Genomic DNA, 17,933 nt, shown 5'->3' with positions numbered 1-17,933 from the left:
TTTGTGTTGTCATGGATCAGTGCGTCTCACACCAACCATCAGAGAAGATTCTTAGCCACGTGTGGTGGTGCATGCCTTCAATCCCAGCACTTAGGAGGCAGAGGTAGGCAGATCTCTGTGAGGCCAGCCTGGCCTATACAGTGAGTTCCAGAGCAGCCAGGGCTATGTAGGAAGACCTTGTCTCAACAAAGCAACAATAAAAATAAACTTATGGAAACAGAGATGCTTAGTCTTTGCAGTAGGCCATGATTGACAGGACCCACAGCTGGCCAAGGTGCTGAGGATAAGCAACCGTGGGATGTTCAGCTCTAACTGGGACATCTGAGTTACACCCCTGAGGCTCAGAGGTCATCACTCCAGAAAGATCTGAAAGATAGGAAGAGTCAGAGGCAATGGATCTCACCTGAGAAAAAAACTACAGGCAACCTAGGAATGCTGAAAGCAAGACAGACAGTGTTTTGGGGAAAGAGCACACAAAGTTATCCAAAGCCAAATGGTTACCCCTGGACACATACACACAAGTAACCTTATACAGACCAAGCAGCTTGTGTATGTGCACTTAGAAATATACATGTGTTTGCATGAACATCAATGCAAATAACAGCAATTTATGAAGAGCTGAATAGGCAGAAGTCTATAGGAGCATTTGGATGGAGGACAGGGAAGGGAAATTATGTAAATACACCATATTCTCAAAAGATTAAAGGAAGCAGTTTTTAAAAGAAGCCAGAGCTTTATTGCTCTTCCTCTTACATTCCCCTGTTTTTCTTGAAGGGCAGGCTTCTCTGTTGTTATATTTTTATGGTTGGTGCAGGCGGGTGTGCCAGGAATCTGTCTTGGCAAAGCTCCTGGCTACTTTCCAAGGGCTTCAGGGTGCCCTGGCAGAAATGTAGAATCTCAGATTCGAGGCTGAAAGCCAGCTCCCCATTGGCCAATGGCTGGTTGGAAATCTCATCGTATATGTGGATATTAAATAAATAACACTTCCTTTGAGGGAGCGTGTGGGTCCCAACAGTGTGGTGTATGGAGGCCGAGTTTCAGGTGGTGCCAATGAAACTGTGGCTCCGGACCACTTACCTTAGGAAGTGGCAAAACAGCAAGAAGGATCAGGATCAGATGGATTGCCGAACTGGGGCAAATCCAGACCCTTTGGGGACAGGGATTAATTGTGGGCATTGTAAGAAGGTGAGATAGAGTAGTGATGGGTCTGGCCACACAATGGGAGAGTCGGGTGGTTGGTTTTGCATACACTGTTTCCTTCCTTGAACATCTGGCATCAGCCACCGGCTGGTCCATGTGCTCACAATACAGCAGTGAACAAGACAATAGGCTGGACATTCCCAAACCTGGCATGAATTTGATGGAAAAGCTCTCAGCAAAAGACCTTCTGAGAAAACCCATAGGTGTCTGGTAATATCTGGTAATATATACAAAAATAGGGCTGAAAAGATGGCTCAGTGATTAAGAGCACTGGCTGCTCTTCTAGAAGACCCAGGTTCAATGCCAAGCACCCACATGGTGGTTCACAACCATTAGTAACTCTATCCCAAGGAATCAGATGTCCTCTTCTGTCCTCCATGGGCACCAGACACTCACATCCATGCCGACAAAACACCGACACACACACATACACACACCAAACAAACAAACAAACAAATACAGAAAAACAAAAAACCAGCAGTGTTTAAGCAGGGTGTGGTGGCACAAATTTTTAATCCCAGTACTCAGGAGGCTGAGGCAGATAGATTTTTGTGAGTTCAAGACCAGCCAGAGCTGCATAGTGAGATCCTGTCTCAACAAACAAGCAACCTCCACACCCAAACAGAAACCTAGCCGGGAGCCTCTTCTGATAGGGAAGAAGGCTTTGTGTATTTATAAGATCCTTGGAAGGCTTAAAGCACAGTGTAAGAGAATCTAAGTAGGTCACATAGCTCAGGGGCCGAGGACTGAGGAGGTCCTTGTCTAGAAAAAAAAAGCAGAGAGGGGACACTGAGAAAGAGACTGGGGAGGCCTGCGAAGCTGTGAGTGTGGCCTGCACAGCACAGGAACCTGAAACGTGAGGTGACACGAAGGACGCTTGGCACAGAAGATGGCACATTGTCGGCCTCGAGATAATACACATCAGTCAAGCAAGTTGATTGATGCAGAAATCAGGCTGTGCACAGGGGCTATGAGAGAGGGGACTAGGGAGTGATTTCTTAACAGATTGGGGCTTGTGGGTGGTGGTTAACTGTGGCAGAACACCTGGAATTAAATACTGTAGTTGTACAAGTCTTGTGAATAAATTAAAAGACATTTTAATATAAAGGCTAAATCCTAATTTAACATCTGGATGTAGGTTCATGTGCCTATAATGCCAGCACCGGGAAACAGATCCAGAGTTCAAGTCATCTTTGGATGCATAGAGGATCCAAAGATCCTAGCATGAGCCTGGCCTGAGCTATGTAAGACTCTATCTCAAAATACAACCCCCCCAAAATAATTAGTCAGCTTTGTTATATGAATTTCATCTCAATTTAAACACAAGTAGGGAGGAGAAGGTCTGTAGCAAAGAGGTCGCTCTAGACTCACAGTGTGATCCTGCTCCCCCACTCACTAGCAGTGTGATGTCATGGCGTGGCCTGTTACTCATCTGTAAAGGGGGTCATGTTCCTAAGACCCAATACATGGGACCATGATGGAGAAGACTTAAGAGCGACCATATCCAGTCCATTAGCACAGATCATGGGAGCACAGACTGCCCCTAAGTAGGGACTATGACTCTGACAAGCTGTGGCCCCCAGCTCTGCCCAGACACCAAGAAAGACGCTTGACTGGTTTTTCCAGTTCCATTCACAGCGCAGAGCACAATTCCCTTGATAGACAGAAACAGGGACTCTTGAGGACTGAAATTCCACCCCTCCCCCTGACTTCTCTCAGCCAGTTCAGCGGGACAAGAAGTGAATCTGGTATGTTGGGGGTATTTTGCTTACACCACCATCCATGGGAGTGAGGACAATGTCCTTAGGATCCACGGGGCTGGCCACAGAGAAGTTCTGGAGGATGGAGGTAAAGAAAAGGAACAATTCATTGCGGGCAATTCCTTCACCAAGACACATGCGCTTTCCTGTGGGCACAGAGAACAAGTCATGTGAGTCTGAGGGCCATATACAACCTGTATACTGTATCTGTATAAACCAGACAGCTGTGGCTATTGCAATGAGTAAGTGTGAGTTTGCCCCTTCACCTACAGTTTTAAGAGCATATAAAGAAACCCCCCAAAACCTCAAAAAAAAAAAAAAACTTGTAAAATATTTGGTGGATGGGCAGCATTTACTTGTGACAGAGTTGAATTTCCAAAGCATCCATTGCCCCAGAGGGAGTAAGGACCAACTTGAAATTTAGTGTAGACAGGTGGGTAAGTGGGTGTGAACATTTATAATATGACATCTTTAGTAGTCTTAATTTCTCTCAAAAGTTCACAAGGCTACTGTGAGCACAAAGATGTTTGTAAGGAATCTTAAGCTGACACCTAGCTGGTATCAGTAATTATATATGGGCCGGACATGATGGCGCATGCCTGTAATCCCAGCATGAGGGGAAAAGTTGATGCAGATGAACCATGAGTTCAAAACTCCCTGGGCTGTATAGCAAGACCCCATCTTTAAAAACAAAAACAGGAGGAAAAGGAAGGGGAGGAGGAGGAGGAGGAGGAGGAGGAGGAGGAGGAGAGAAGGCAGGGTGAGAGAGGAGGGGAAGAAGGAAGAAAAAGAAAGAAAGAAAGAAAGAAAGAAAGAAAGAAAGAAAGAAGGGAGGGAGGGAGGGAGGGAGGGAGGGAGGGAGGGAAGAAAGAGAAAGAAAGAAAGAAAGAAAGAAAGAAAGAAAGAAAGAAAGAAAGAAAGAAAGAAAGAAAGATAGAAAGAAGGAAAGGCACCTATATGTGTTGTCTGCTTATGTGGGTGTGTAGAAGAGGCCCCTGGATCTCCTCTCACTACCCTCTTTTCTGATCTCAGTCCTAGACCAATGAACTTGAACAAGTTCCCAATCACAATGGTTCATACAATTGAGAATGGGCAGGTGCATATGACAAAGTGTCCATGGCACCCACTGGGTTCTCAGAGGTATGGGGAGCCCTTGCTGGTTTATAACCCCAGGTATGGAGCACTGCAAAGCAATGGGAGCCTGAAAGTGCAGGCAGAGGCACCCTTGCCTGCTCCAGTACCTAAGTGACTCTTTATCTGCAACCGATTGCCTGGGGCCTCAGGTGCAGGAGGGATGTCCCTGAAACCTGTGCTCCAGGTTGTTGAGAAATGGTGCTGGTGTGGGAGTCATTAGGAAAAGCACCCCATCCCTTTGGGCCTCTCCTTTCCAGAATTTAGGTGACATGAGCTTGGATATTTGTGGAGCAGCTCTCTGAGACAGTTCTCCTAGAACTGGTTCTGTGACCCAGATTTTTCCAGAACAGCTTAATGACTTATCTCACTTCCAACACTACATCCCCATGCCTGGGGCTGGTGATTTGGACACCTTCCATGTCTCTTTGGCTCTAACACTTTTTGGCTCCATTTTTTTTCTTGTGGGCCATTTTTTTTTTCTTGTGGACCAGGGCAGTCAACCTACCTATATCTTTTTACCCACCAGACATTATTTTCTTTCCTGTCTATTTCTGTCTGAACTTTCTATTTCTCTCTCTCTCCATCCTTTCCTTGTTACTTGTTCATTCAGTATCTTCCTCTTTATGTCCCTTTGATCTATTTTTATTCTTCTCCTCCCCTCTTCATTTTCCAGTACCCCCCTCTCTTCTGTGCTTATACTGTCACCTTCTTATTACACCTCTCCCTCCCCCTTCTTCTAGTGTCTTCTTTCACTGTGTATCACTTTTAAAATGCCTCTTCCTGTCATGGACTTCTTGTGTCCTGATTTCAGTTCTGTTTTTGTGACAAATATCCTGACAAAATTAACATAGGCAAGGCGGAAAGGGCTTCCCTCTGACTTATGATTCAAGATTACTGACTGTCATTCCAGAGAAGTTAAAGAAACAAGAGCTGCAGACAGCTGGTCACAAATTCACACTCAAGAGCATGCCTCTTCCTTGGAGCTCAGTTTAGACCTTGTATCTCTTACACAGGTCAGGCCTCAGACAAGGAATAATGCCACCCACAAAGGGCTGCGCCTTCCTATATCAATTAACAATCAATAAAAACGCCCACAGACTATGCTAATGTAGGCAATTCCTCAAATGAAACTCTCTTCTCAGATGATTCTAGATTGTCATGTTGACACTCAACACTGAACAGTACACCTTGTCCTGGTCTCACTGTGCACTTCTGTTGAGATCTGTTTCAATTTCATTACCTCTCTATCACCTACACATCTACAGCTATGGAATATAGAAATTCACATTTATCCCATTTCTTTACATGTTCCCACACTGGATAAGGATTAAGGAAGGAAGAAAGACAATATATAGGCTATGTCAGAGGTTGCTGATCCTGCATCACTGGAGTCACTAGTGACAGTCAACTCTAGACAGTTTTTCCTAGCTATATGGCTTGGTAGATCATCTGCTAGTGTAAGACCTGGGGTCTCACAGCTCAGGAGTTCAATCGCGCCCTTCCCAGAAACTCCCCCAGACCAAGACTCGTTGCAAAAGCAAGAGGTTTATTTACCATTGTACAATGGGGTCACCCCCGCTGGTCAGCAAAGAGTGGCACCGGGAGACAAAGGCCTTTAGGTTTTTAAAAGAAAAATTGCGGGAGATTTGAAGTTGTAGTTTTGGCAATTTAAGATTGGATGAGGAAGCTATAAAGTAAGATAATTGGTTAGGCTTAGATGCTCAAGCTTGGCCAGTCCTGCCAAGTGTGGATGCAGCTGCAACTTAAGGTGGGGGTGGTTAGCTCATCCTTGAAGATTAGGGGCTGCGGACTCTTGGCTGGAGGTCAAAAGCTACTCAGAAGAAGTCTAGGTTTGTTGCTAAGAAACGCTATCTCAAGGACAAGGGTCTGGTCCTTCTTTTGCTGAGTGAAGGTCATTGCTTGCTTGCCCTTTTTTTATATTTGTCCTCACAGATAGGGTCACATTTCTTTACTCTCTGGAAAGGTACTAAGAGGCTTTAGCTTAACCTGGACCTAAAACTCAAAACTATAGGCTTTAGAAGACATATAGGTTACAAAGTTAGCCTAACCCTTTCACTAGAATTCCCCAGAGAGGAGCTGGAAGCTAGCTCAGCGGTAGAACCTCTGCCTGAAATGCCCCAGTGAGGGGCTGGGGACACAGCTCAATGGTAGAGTATGGACAGTTACTTTCTTGGCAAGACACTTTGTTACTGAGTTTTCAGCAAAAAAACATGCTTTTGCCTGGCCTTTACCTTGAAACAGAGATAAGCAGGATGTTTTGCTAAGTTCCTTTAACTTGTTTGTGTGACCTTGGACCATTTCTGCTATACAGAGAGGTGGTCTAAGGAAACAAGTTTGGCTGCTCCATGAACTCTTTTCTTGTATTGATGTGCCTTGTTTTGCTTTTCCTATAAAAACAAGCTGTTGAATAAACTCAGGGCTGCAGTATTCACTGATGGTCCTCTTGAGCTGATCCCTTGTGTCTTCCTTTGTTTCTTTCAATACTCATTCCCCACTCAGGTTCTGTTCCACTTTGCCAGTGGGCTCCGTCAGTAGAGCTCCTGCCTAGAGTCCCCCAGTGAGGGGCTGGGTGTGTTCAGTGGTGGAGCCCCTGCCTAGAATCCCCCAGTGAGGGGCTGGGGTGTGGCTCAGTAGTACAGCCCCTGCCTGGAATCCCCAGTGAGGGGCTGGGGTGTGGCTCAGTGGTACAGCCCCTGCCTAACATTTGCAAAGTTCAATCATTAGAATGAGAAGATCTAAGAAGTTCTTTCTTGGACTTTTCGTTTTCCCCAAAGACGAGAAATCTATCTAGATAAATAAATGGCTAGACCTTGTTAAATGAATTCAATTTGGCATGAAGCTGCCCATATATACAACAACAACAACAACAACATACCACACTTTGTTAGTAGTGAACTGAAAACTGAGTTGAGGTTGTATTGCACCAACAAGTAACTCTTGTGCTGGCAAGTAGCATAGCAGGGCACCAATCTCAGGTTGCCAACTACTCCAGCAAGGCCAAGTACGGCAAGGGTGGAGCTGGCATCAACTAAGCTCTGTGTATATCCTCTTTTGTCTATAGACACCACCTGCCAACACCAGTGTGTGCTGTAACTCTGAATTTTCTCTGGTTCAGGATATTATCCAGCATCAATGGTTTCTTTGCTCAAATAATGCTAGTAATCTTGATTTCACTTGCAATTTAACAATCCAAAGAGTATTTAATGCAAATAAACAAGCATGTCAAGACATGTGCCATCTCCTCAGTGCTCACAGATTAATTCCTTCCCAGCCATCAAGACCCTACCCAGTGTTCATAGGTGATGTTAGCTGTTGTTTCTTAAGAAAATGACTTTGCTCAAGTTGAGAGGCTTTTACATTCTGCCCTAAAGTCCTCCTGACCAGGATGATTCTTTAGTTCCAGAGCCCCCTCATGGGGCTTTGGCAGGGTAAATGGGATGGTTCACGGAAAGCAGCTGGAATAGACTCAGTAAACACAGACCTATTTCTGTTTGTGTCCCGGAGGCTGGGCCTACCCTCTGGTGTCTGGGAAAGAAATCACTCGTCTGTCTCACCTGTGGAGAAGGGCAGAAAAGCTTCATTTTTCTTCAGTGCTCCATTGGCATCCAGGAAGTGGTCAGGATTGAAGGTGTCTGGCTGTTCAAAGTACTGTGGGTCACGGAGAGCTGAACTCAGGATGGGGTACACTTCAGTGTTCTAGGAGGGAGTTACAAAATTCAGAGATAACATACCCAGACCCCCATATGCAAACAGTCAATCAATCAATAAGACAGAGGGAAATCTGGGAAGCCACAAACAGTCTGTTTCTAGGATTGAAGGGAATGAGGACACTCATGAAGTAGAGATGAGGAATCACAGCTGCTCTCACCTTGGGGAGCAGGTACCCTCGAAACTCTGTGTCTTTGGTGACTTTGTGTGGCAGACCAAGTGGAATAATGTCTGAAAATCTCTGAATCTCATGGATGACTGCCTCGGTGTATGGCATTTTGATGCGGTCATCAAGGGTTGGTAGGCGGTGTGAGCCGATCACCTGATCGATCTCCTTTTGGACTTTCTCTGCACAGAAAAGGGAGACAATGGACAATGTCCCTTTCCCTGGGGCAATGCACAATGGGCCTGCTTTCTGGGAGGCAATGACCCAGGATGAGTGTAGAGCAAGGAGACTGCGAGAAAGACCAGTGCGAGCTGCTGTGCACACCTGTGCTCCTCTCCAGCCCCGTCTCTCCAGCCGCACTCAGAGCACTATAGAGTCTCTCTCAACATGCTCCCACCTTGCTTATAAACAGAGCAAGTACGTTTGCTGTATGTTTTACAGCAAAGGCCATTCAACTTGTCAATCTGGAGCAAGGACTGGAAAGAGAAAAGGCAAGAATGTAATAAGTTGTATTCCTGCGTGCACAGGTCTACACACACATACACACACACATTTTGCATCGAATTTATATTTAAAAATCCAGGAGGCTGGAGAGATGGCTCAATGGTTAAGAGCACTGGCTTGTCTTCCAGAGGACCCACATTCATTTCCTAGCACCCACATGGCAGATGACACTGTAACTCCAGGCCAGTAGATCTGACACCCTCACACAGTCATATATGCAAGCAAAACACCAATGCACATTAAATTAAAACAAAAAGTTTAAATCCAGGCTATGAATCTGAGACTATGCTTTTAAGAATAAAAGGGAAATAAATTAATCTACATATAACTTCATAGAGCATATGAATATATTGGCTGATGAAATGCCTCAACCATTAAATGCACTTGACCTGCAAGCCTGTCCTCCTGAAACCCGGAACCCATGCACAGGTGGAAGAAAAGAACAAATGCACAGAGTTGTCCTCTCATTTCTACACATGAACTGTGGCATCACAATGACATCAACTCATTTTTAAGTTTTTGAAATGTGAGTATATATGTCAACCATGAAAGGGATGAATTAGTTAATGAAAGGAAGAATTAATGAGTGATAGAAATGATCTAACAAAAATTTGATGAATATATTACACTTATCACTTGTTACAATCATCAATCAGTATATCACTAAATGGTTCCTACACAAATCAATTAACACAACTAATTTATAATCAAGTGAATGTTAAATTTAATGAAGGAATATGTGAATAATAAAAGGGTAAATATAGGAATTAACAGATAACTGTATTGAGTAATAAATAATCACAGGTAAATGAGTCATTTATTAATTGGATATGTGGAGGAATGGATGGACACATGAAGAATGAAGACAAATGCCAATAGGAAGGATTAAGAAATGAAAAGATCTGTATATGAGTGAAGCCATGAATCAGTGACAAATAGCTTACTCATCAATCCCTGATCAAGGTGTAAAACTCATGAATTGATTACTTCAAATGAATGAGTAAAATAGATATCCTTGGATGAATCAGAGATAAAAGAATCAAGGATTAATAATCTATGGATAAAGAGAAGATGTGCAGATGACTATATGAGTGGGTGAGTGGGTATATTGATGGATGGGTGGAAGAAAATGGAGAAATGTATGTATGTATGTATGTATGTATGTATGTATGTATGTATGTAACAGGATATTTGATCCCATTGTGAATCCTGAGGTTGTGAACCCATTTTTTGTTTGGTGTGGTTCAGCCCTAACAAACACCTTTATTCCAAGACCTTCCTGTTCCTGTTTATTGTAAATAGATGATTATGGTGTGGCTCAGCCTTAGCACACCTCTAATACAAGAAGTTTCTGTACACAGGATTTAACAAATTTAACCATAGGTCAAGAGACAGAGCAGGAAACCAGCTGACAGGGATTAAGTAAGAAGGAGGGAGTTTGAGTTAATGAGTATTTAGGACAGTGTGGAGAAGAAAGAGCTCTTTAGCTCTTTGGCTTTTTCCTCCTGGCCATCAGCTGAGCAAGCTAGCAAGCTTTAGGCTTTTGGCTTTTTGGCTTCTTCTTTTCAGGACTTGAGCTGAGTAGGAAGGTCAGCTAGGTGATTTCTCTGTCTCTCTGTAATAGCAGGTCTTCACCCCAACATCTAACTCCTGAGTCTTCATTGGAAAAATCAAACAGTTGGAATTTTTATTCTTCAAAACAACAGATGGATAATTGATGAGTGGATAAATGAATAAAATGGGTAAATGGATGAACCAGTGGATGGATAGAAAGATGAGTGAATGGATAGATGTAAAGACAGAAGGAAAGAAGGAAGGATGGATAGATGGATGGACAGATGAATGAATAGATGGATGGATTGGTGAAAGGTTGATGGACCAACCATTAAGTGATAGGAGAAACAACAGAAAATGGCTCAGTATTCATTCACATGCCAACCACAGCAGTACCTTAGTTTAGAAGTAGATCAAAGCCTTCCAAGTTTCAGATTTAAGAGGCCCATGTCTCTCTCATCCACACAAACCTCTGCAGCAAAAGGGGATATAGACCATCCCCCACTGTCCACCTGTGGCTCACCTGCTACATGGGGGAACTTGAGCATGAGCAGGAAGCCATAGCGGAGTGTGGTGCTGCTGGTCTCGGTGCCAGCAAAGAAGAGAGAGAGCAGGGAGATGACGAGGTTCTGGAGGTGGAACTCTGTGTGTTGGTTGGACTTCTCCTGGTTCCAGATGGAGAGAGAAGGGAGGGTCAGGAGTGGCTGGGTCCTTGCAGGGAGATGCACATGCATTTCTGGTCACTGTCTTTCTGTCTCACTATATTGACCACTTGGAATTTCTCTTCTCAAAACTTCACACCATTTACCTCTTTGCCTCTTAGGCTCTTTTTATTGTATCTTCATCTGACTCTTTAGAATCTTTCCCACTTCTTGTTTCTTGTCATTCCCAGGTCTTTAAAAAAAGATTTATATTTATTTATGAGTATGTGAGTGTGGGTGTCTGCCTGGTATATGTGTGTGTGTGTTGGCCAGAAAAGCCAGGAGACCATGTAGGAGCCCCTGGAACTGGATTTACATGTAGTTATGAGCTGACCAACATAGGTTTGGGGACAGTAACTAAGGTCTCTGCCATAGCAGACACAGTGTTTGTAAACTGTGAGCCATCTCTGCAGACCAGATTTTGTGGTCTTGTCTGTTTTTTTATCTTTTTCTGAAACTGTGTTTATTCCCCAGCCATGACCCTTCACTCTTTTGTTATTTCAATTTATCCTCCCTTTCTCTTTTCTTCCATTTGCTTCTGCATCTCCTTCACTCCATTTTCCTGTCTTTCCTCACCATCCTTTGTCTCCCCCTCCCTCCTTTCCTCTGATCACACTCCCATCCTTCACTCTCCCCCATCCTTTCTTTCAGCCATTCAGGGCTTACCTTCTCCATGCGTAGAAGGTAGGTATCGATGAAGTCTCGTGGAGCACTGGGATCCAAGGTTGCCCTGTGTTTCTCCACACTGTGGCCCATGTAGCTGACAATTTCCTGCAGGTTTTTTGATATTTGTCTGTGGACACCAGGAAAGTACTTCAGGAAGCCAGAGAAGAGCTCAAACACCTGCAGGAAAGAAAACCCCAGGGGGTCACTAGAGCTATCAGGTCTCAGAAGTGGGCACTGCTCTTAGGTATTCAGATTTCCTGAACACGCACACACACACACACACACACACACAGAGAGAGAGAGAGAGAGAGAGAGAGAGAGAGAGAGAGAGACTCTTCATATATGTACACTATACACATGAATATTTTGGAACTCTGTCTGTAAATCTGTCTCTAACCTTTGTCTTATATTCTTTGTATCTCCTTTTTCTTTTCATCTGCTCTTTCTCCGAATCCCCTATTGCTGTTTTGTCATTGTTTGTTTTAATTTGTGGGGGGTTTTTTGGACACAGAGTGTCATTTATGCAAAACTAACCTCAAACTCAGTATGTGGCCGAATGTAGTGCCTACTTATGAATTTCTAATCACCCAGCCTCTACCACGAAAGTGCTGGAATTTCATGTGTTGTATACCGCCACACTGGGGACAGACAGTGCTAGGGAGGATCTGAGGGCCTCATGCACAAAACCAAAGTCATCTGTCCTCTGAGCGACAGCTGCACCACCCATGTCATCACTTTCTTCCTGTCTGCATGGTTTTGCAGTTCTACATTCAGGTCTCTCTGCTCTGTTAACCATGCTCTCTCCTGTCTCCAGGTCTCAGCCCCCTTGTCTCTCCCTGTTGTCTTGGCCTTTCTTCCAGCAGTAAAGTACTGCCTTCTTCACCCACAAAGCAGCTGCTTGTTTCCTCTGCCCTGGATTCTTCTGTCTTCCCACCCAGTGACCTGGCTGGAGAATGAGCTCATGAATGAAATGGTCTGATACAGCAGGTCCAGCAGGCGCAGGAACTGGCGGTCTTTGTAGTCAAAGCGCTCTCCAAAGACAATGGAGCAGATGATGTTGGCTGTGATGCACTGGAAGAGAAACGTGGGATCCAAGGGTGCTCCTGGAGGATAAGGAGGCAGGACAGGAGATAGGAGATATGAATCCAGTGTATTATTTGAATTCTTTGCCATCTTTTGAGGCTGCTTCCACCACTCACTGCTGAAAGAACAGAAATAGCAGCTAACCACAGTAGCACCAAGCCCTCCTCTAAGCACTCCATGCATCCTTTTATTTAATTTCTCCACGACATTGGACATAAGATGCAGTGCTGTTAGCATACAAAAATGATAGCTAACTACACCAAGGTATCACGGCTACTCATGACTGGGGCCAGAATTCAGACCTAGGGAGCTGAGAAAGAGCATGTGTAAGGCAGTGTGCACACTTGAAGCCTCCCCTCCTGTGGTCACCATTCTGACTCTGAGCTGACAGTTACCTCCCACTGGCAAGAACGGAGCATAGAAGGGCTCAGGGTTTGCCTGTGTGACTTTACAAGCCCTGCACACTCCACTCCCATCTTCCACTCTTCTTCTATCCCTTCTCTGGATCTGTGGTGTCTCAGAAGCCATCAGCACCTGCTACCCTTGTATGCCAGGTTCAGTCCTGGTGGTTGGAAGGTTGGCATCAGTCCAAGAGTATTGGGCTCTTGTTGTACCTCTTCCTCGGGTTGGCTTGTCTATAGACTCCGATTGCTTTGTAAATCCTTCCCTGAGGCTAGTCAGTTTCTCTTAGCCTTAAAGCTTCTCTTCCACTGGCCCCTCCATCTCTATAATGCCATTTTCCTGTCATTCTTCTTGGTCTTTATACCTTTCCTCCTCTCCTGCCTCTGCATTGACATCTCAGATCTCCTGAGTCAATAAGATATGGCAAACACCCTGTGTAAATAAATGGAGATGTAAACATAGATCCATGTCACCAAGATGTCCTTGTTATAAAGAATATTGAAGCACCCAGAAGTGCCTCTGAGTTCTCCCAATGTGAAACTCCCCATCCACCTCTGTGCTCACTGCTGCTCACCAGTGCAAGCGCAAGGGAGAAACCACAGTCCCTGCTTAGAACAAGCCTGCAGTTCTTCCTGCTTCCTTTGCTTAATTTACCTATGCTCTGCATTTGCCTTTGATTAAGACCAGAGGTTCTCAACCTCTGTGTTGCAACATCCCCAAATAACAAACAACACAGGAGTTGCCTAAGAACATAACAAAACACAAATGTTTACATTAAAATTCATAACAGGAACAAAATCACAGTTATGAAGTAGCAACAAAAATAATTTTATGATTGAGCGTCATTACTACATGACAGACTGCAATAAATGGTCCTTGCATTAGGAAGGTCGAGAATTACTAGACTAAGACCATTGTGGGGTGGAGAGAATCACTAGACTAAGACCATTGTGGGGTGTAGAGGGCATGAGAAAGGTTAATCTAAGTGATCTTGAACTCTATATGCAGTAGGTGACCTTGAAAATCTCAGCCTCCCACCTTCACCTCTGGATGCTGAGATTACAACCACACACCCTCAAGCCCACTCTATATGGAAGCACGCTATAACTCACCTACTCACAATGTGGACAGGACTGACCTTGAATTCATACCATTTTGCCTCACCTTCTGAGTTCTGAGATGACAAGTGTGCACCACATACCCAACTGACAAATAAAATTAATTCTGAGATTGATTTTCCTGTACCCAAGTTATCCCCAAGGGCAATCCATGTCTCTGAGTTATTTGTGGACATTATAATCCCCTTTTCTTTTTCTGTTTCTGTATTTCTGTATCTCTATCTTTGTTCATGCCTACCCATGAACCTCCAATCTCTCTTCTGTCTCTTTTCTCTTTCCCTACCCTTGTGTGTCTCTTTCTCCTTTTTTGGCTGCATGCTCATGTTTTCCTTTATTTCCATCCTCCAAACTCACCATGAGCTTTCCTCAGTTCCTCCACCAGACACTGGGCCTCCTCCTTTATCCGCTCCTCCACACTCCTCCTCCCCATCCCAAAGTCCCTCATGGTGGCTAGAGAGAATCGCCGAAGGGTCTTCCAACGTTCCCCATTGGCAAAGATCAGACCTAAGAAGGTAGGGGAAGTATTGATGGGTTACATTGGAAGTTCAAAGAATCCTATATCCTTCCCCACATCTCAGTCTCCACCCCTCAGACTTAGCTTCCTGGACCACATGCACCACTCCACCCTGTACCATGTCTCACCATTTCCCTGTACAATTGGCTCAACCACAGCGATTGTCCCCCGGCCAGAGAAAGCCTCAGCTTGGTCCACCAGAGCTTCCCTAATGGCCTCTGTCCCACACAACATGACCACAGGTCTTGGTCCCAGGTACACTGTGAACACATCTCCATATTTTTCTCGAAGCTGCCAACCATAAGAGCACAGAGTTGTGGCTAGTCAGCTCAAACTTCGTTGGTAAACTTTAAAACACTTAGATACAGAGCAATAAACAGGCAGCTTCTTCTCTGGTCCCCCTTCCCCTTCTGAGGTCCTAAGAGTTGAAGGGTTAGTTTACCACCCAACAGGTCTGGACTGGTTGGTTAGAAGTTCTTATCAGTACAGCAATGGTGGAGTTGAGGTAGGGCTCTAAACACATAATTATAATTCTAGCTTCGGGGAGTATATATCCAATTGGAGGCTAGTCTGGGCTACCTAAGGCCTATCAGAAAACAAAATAAATAGATACAGATCTAAATAGAGATCTATGTATAGATCTAGATACAGATATAAATATAGAACTTTGTACATACCATGCAGTCTTGGCATCTGTTCTTGTCATCTCATCCAAGAACCATCCTTCCTGGGACCCAGCTTCAACCTGTTCATTGCTTCCTACCACATTCAGAGAGAATGGACTTGACACACCCACTGGGGTTACTTGGGGTTGGTGGAGAGTGACCCTGATGCTGGTCCTTGGATGTGATCATGACTACAGTACCAACTATTGGAAAACTACCTCGCAGCACAACCGTCTCTGGGTATCTAGAGGGAATTTGTCCCAGAGATATCAAAACCCTCCAGTGCTGAAAGCCCTTGAATGTTTGCAAATAACCCATCCCAACTTTTTGCAGAGTCTAGATTCAATACATCTAATAGGAATTCAAGGCCACGAATATGGTCAGTGCCCAATGCTGTGCCCAGGGGATCATGCTAAGAAAAAGCTCATGTTTTTGGTTTTTATTTTATTTTTTTCTATACATGTTTGATGTTGACATATTTATGTTTTTAGGTGGGGTCACACCATCAAACCTTATGCAACCATGAAACAAGATCCAAGATTAGATAAATGATAGTATATAAAACTTGAAGGAGAATCATGAGTTTAAGATTAGCCTGGGAAAAGTACGGCAACCTTGTCTCAAAAGCTAAATAAAATAAATGAATATACCACTGAATATACGAAGGTAATCTGTTAAAAACAAAAATGTAGCAGGAAGTTGAGATTGTTGCCACTGTATCAGCTCTCTAAATGGGAAGTGGAGGCCATAATAAACAATTGGTAATTCAACATGGAATGCCACCCGTGCGGCAACAATGCAGAGACTGGTAAAGACAGTGCCACTGTCCTTGGCTTGGATGCTGCATGGTGTTTGTAACAAGTACTTCTTATCTATCTACCTCACCTCCTGACTGATGTCTCCTCCCCCTTGTCCTGGAATGCATCAGGTTAATCTCTTTGGTTGGCAGGAGCAAAACCTATTGTTGATACCTCTGACATTTTTCTTTCTATTTTTTTCTCTTCTGGAAAAAAGCTTCAAGGAGTGAAACTCTACACGCTTACAGCTCAGCACCTCTACACCTTTCAGGCTCCAAGCACAGCACTCCACAGGATCCCAGCAGAACAAGACTCATCTGCCATCTGAGCAGCAGCCATCAGCATCTCACCACCACTCAGCAACCTTCCCACCTGAACCCACAGCCTGGGAGGAGTCCCTTGCTCTTCCTGCTCAGTGACTCCACGAGCAAACACGGGGCTAAGCCCACAGGCCTGGTGCATGTCTCACCTGCATGAAGGAGTAGAGGAGGCCGCCTCTGTCCATCTGTAAGAGGTTCCCCAAGATGGGGAGGGGACGAGGCCCTGGTGGGAGGTGGCCGTGAGTCTTTGGGTGACCCCTGACTAAGAGTAGCAAGAAGCCCACAAAGAGAGTGAAAAGAAGCAGGACACTGGGCTCCATTGTCCTGTTCTAACCACTGTTGACTGCACTGCACACTCCAGCTGGATCTTTTATGATGAACTCGTGTCTCCACCCAGTTATGCAACTTCACCTGTTCCCACCTCTACTTAATCATTGTTCAGGAGTGTGAGCACCCAGACTTCCTGCTTGGGCTGCGAGTGACCTTCTTACTCCCTATTCTCTCACCTGTACCCTAAGGGTTGACAAGGACACCATGAAACAGATACACAGGACCAGAGGGCGTCGGGAGTATCACATTCTGATTTCTGGAGGCGGGTGCGCACATGTCGGTTCAGTTTTGTCTGTTGTGAATAAACAGATAAACCTGTGTGTGTGCTGCATATGTGAAGGACACTTCTTATGTGAATGTGCATGTATGTGCTTCATTTGGATATATCTGCATGTAGACACGTGTCTGTGTGTTGGGTGGTTTTTTAAGACAGAGTGTCTCTGTGTATCTGTGGCTGTTCTGTTTCTCCTTCTATAGGATAGTCTGGCCTAAAACGTAGAGAACCTCCTGCTTCTGCTTCCTGAATGTTGATTTTCAAGGTGTGTGCAAGGCTCACAATTACATTCTTGCATTGTGGAGTTACTCTGTATGTTCTTAGTGTCCTGTGTGACAGGAGTGGAGTTGTGTGTTACTGTGTGAGTCTCTGTGTGTTTGTACATACCCCAACCCCAGGGCAGATGTGATTTCTCCACAGTCCCAATTTCACTCTCTAGCCTGTGACTGCCACAGATGGGGGAAAGAAAAGGAAGGAGTGAGAGGGGAAAGAGATACATGGGTAGTGAGGCTCAGCAGTTGGGTGGAGAGAGAAGCTTCAGCCTGGTAGAGGAGCAGCTGGAGCCTCTGATCACTGTGACTGGTCATCACTTCTGGGCTGTCTCACAGCACATGAATCTCTCTGTTCTTCGGTTTTGCTATCCCTCTCTGACAATGTCTCTCTTCCTCCTGTAGACTCTGTGCTGCAGGATGCAGAGACTGTCTTAGTCTGTTTTCTACTGAAGCACAATCCTGGAGACTAGGTAATTATGATTAGAAGACATTTTGAATTTATGATTCTGAGAGCAGTTATTTCCAAGAACACAACACCAGTACCTGGTGAGGCCTTTGCATTATAACATGGTGGAGGAGCAAGCAAGTTTGCCTAAGAGTGGGTGAGCTAAAAACAAGACTGAATACTCCTCATTAGAGGACTCACTCCTACAGTAATGACATCCATCTGTTCACAAAGTGCCATGGTGAGATGGGAGTAGGGGTATCTATGACTCTTTTGCCTGCTCTTGGGAACCTTTTTCC

At 44.7% G+C, this 17,933-nt stretch overlaps 1 protein-coding gene across 1 annotated transcript; it reads right to left on the bottom strand.

Moving 5' to 3' along the window:
* Nucleotides 1-2,744: 2,744 nt before the first annotated feature.
* On the bottom strand, nucleotides 2,745-16,633 carry LOC110541208 (cytochrome P450 2B1). The gene is made up of 9 exons (XM_060366237.1): nucleotides 16,463-16,633; nucleotides 14,660-14,822; nucleotides 14,372-14,521; nucleotides 12,357-12,517; nucleotides 11,415-11,591; nucleotides 10,571-10,712; nucleotides 7,984-8,171; nucleotides 7,670-7,811; nucleotides 2,745-3,106 (listed from the first exon to the last, which is right to left on the bottom strand). Exons 1-9 carry the CDS (start codon nucleotides 16,631-16,633, stop codon nucleotides 2,925-2,927), a joined length of 1,476 nt encoding a protein of 491 aa, XP_060222220.1. The 3' UTR covers nucleotides 2,745-2,924.
* Nucleotides 16,634-17,933: the final 1,300 nt, after the last annotated feature.

Source organism: Meriones unguiculatus, chromosome 14 (assembly GCF_030254825.1).
Source record: "Meriones unguiculatus strain TT.TT164.6M chromosome 14, Bangor_MerUng_6.1, whole genome shotgun sequence".
In the NCBI taxonomy this organism is placed as follows: Eukaryota; Metazoa; Chordata; class Mammalia; order Rodentia; family Muridae; genus Meriones; species Meriones unguiculatus.
The sequence above is the reverse complement of the archived record's forward strand: the minus strand, read 5'-3'. Positions and strand labels throughout refer to the sequence as shown.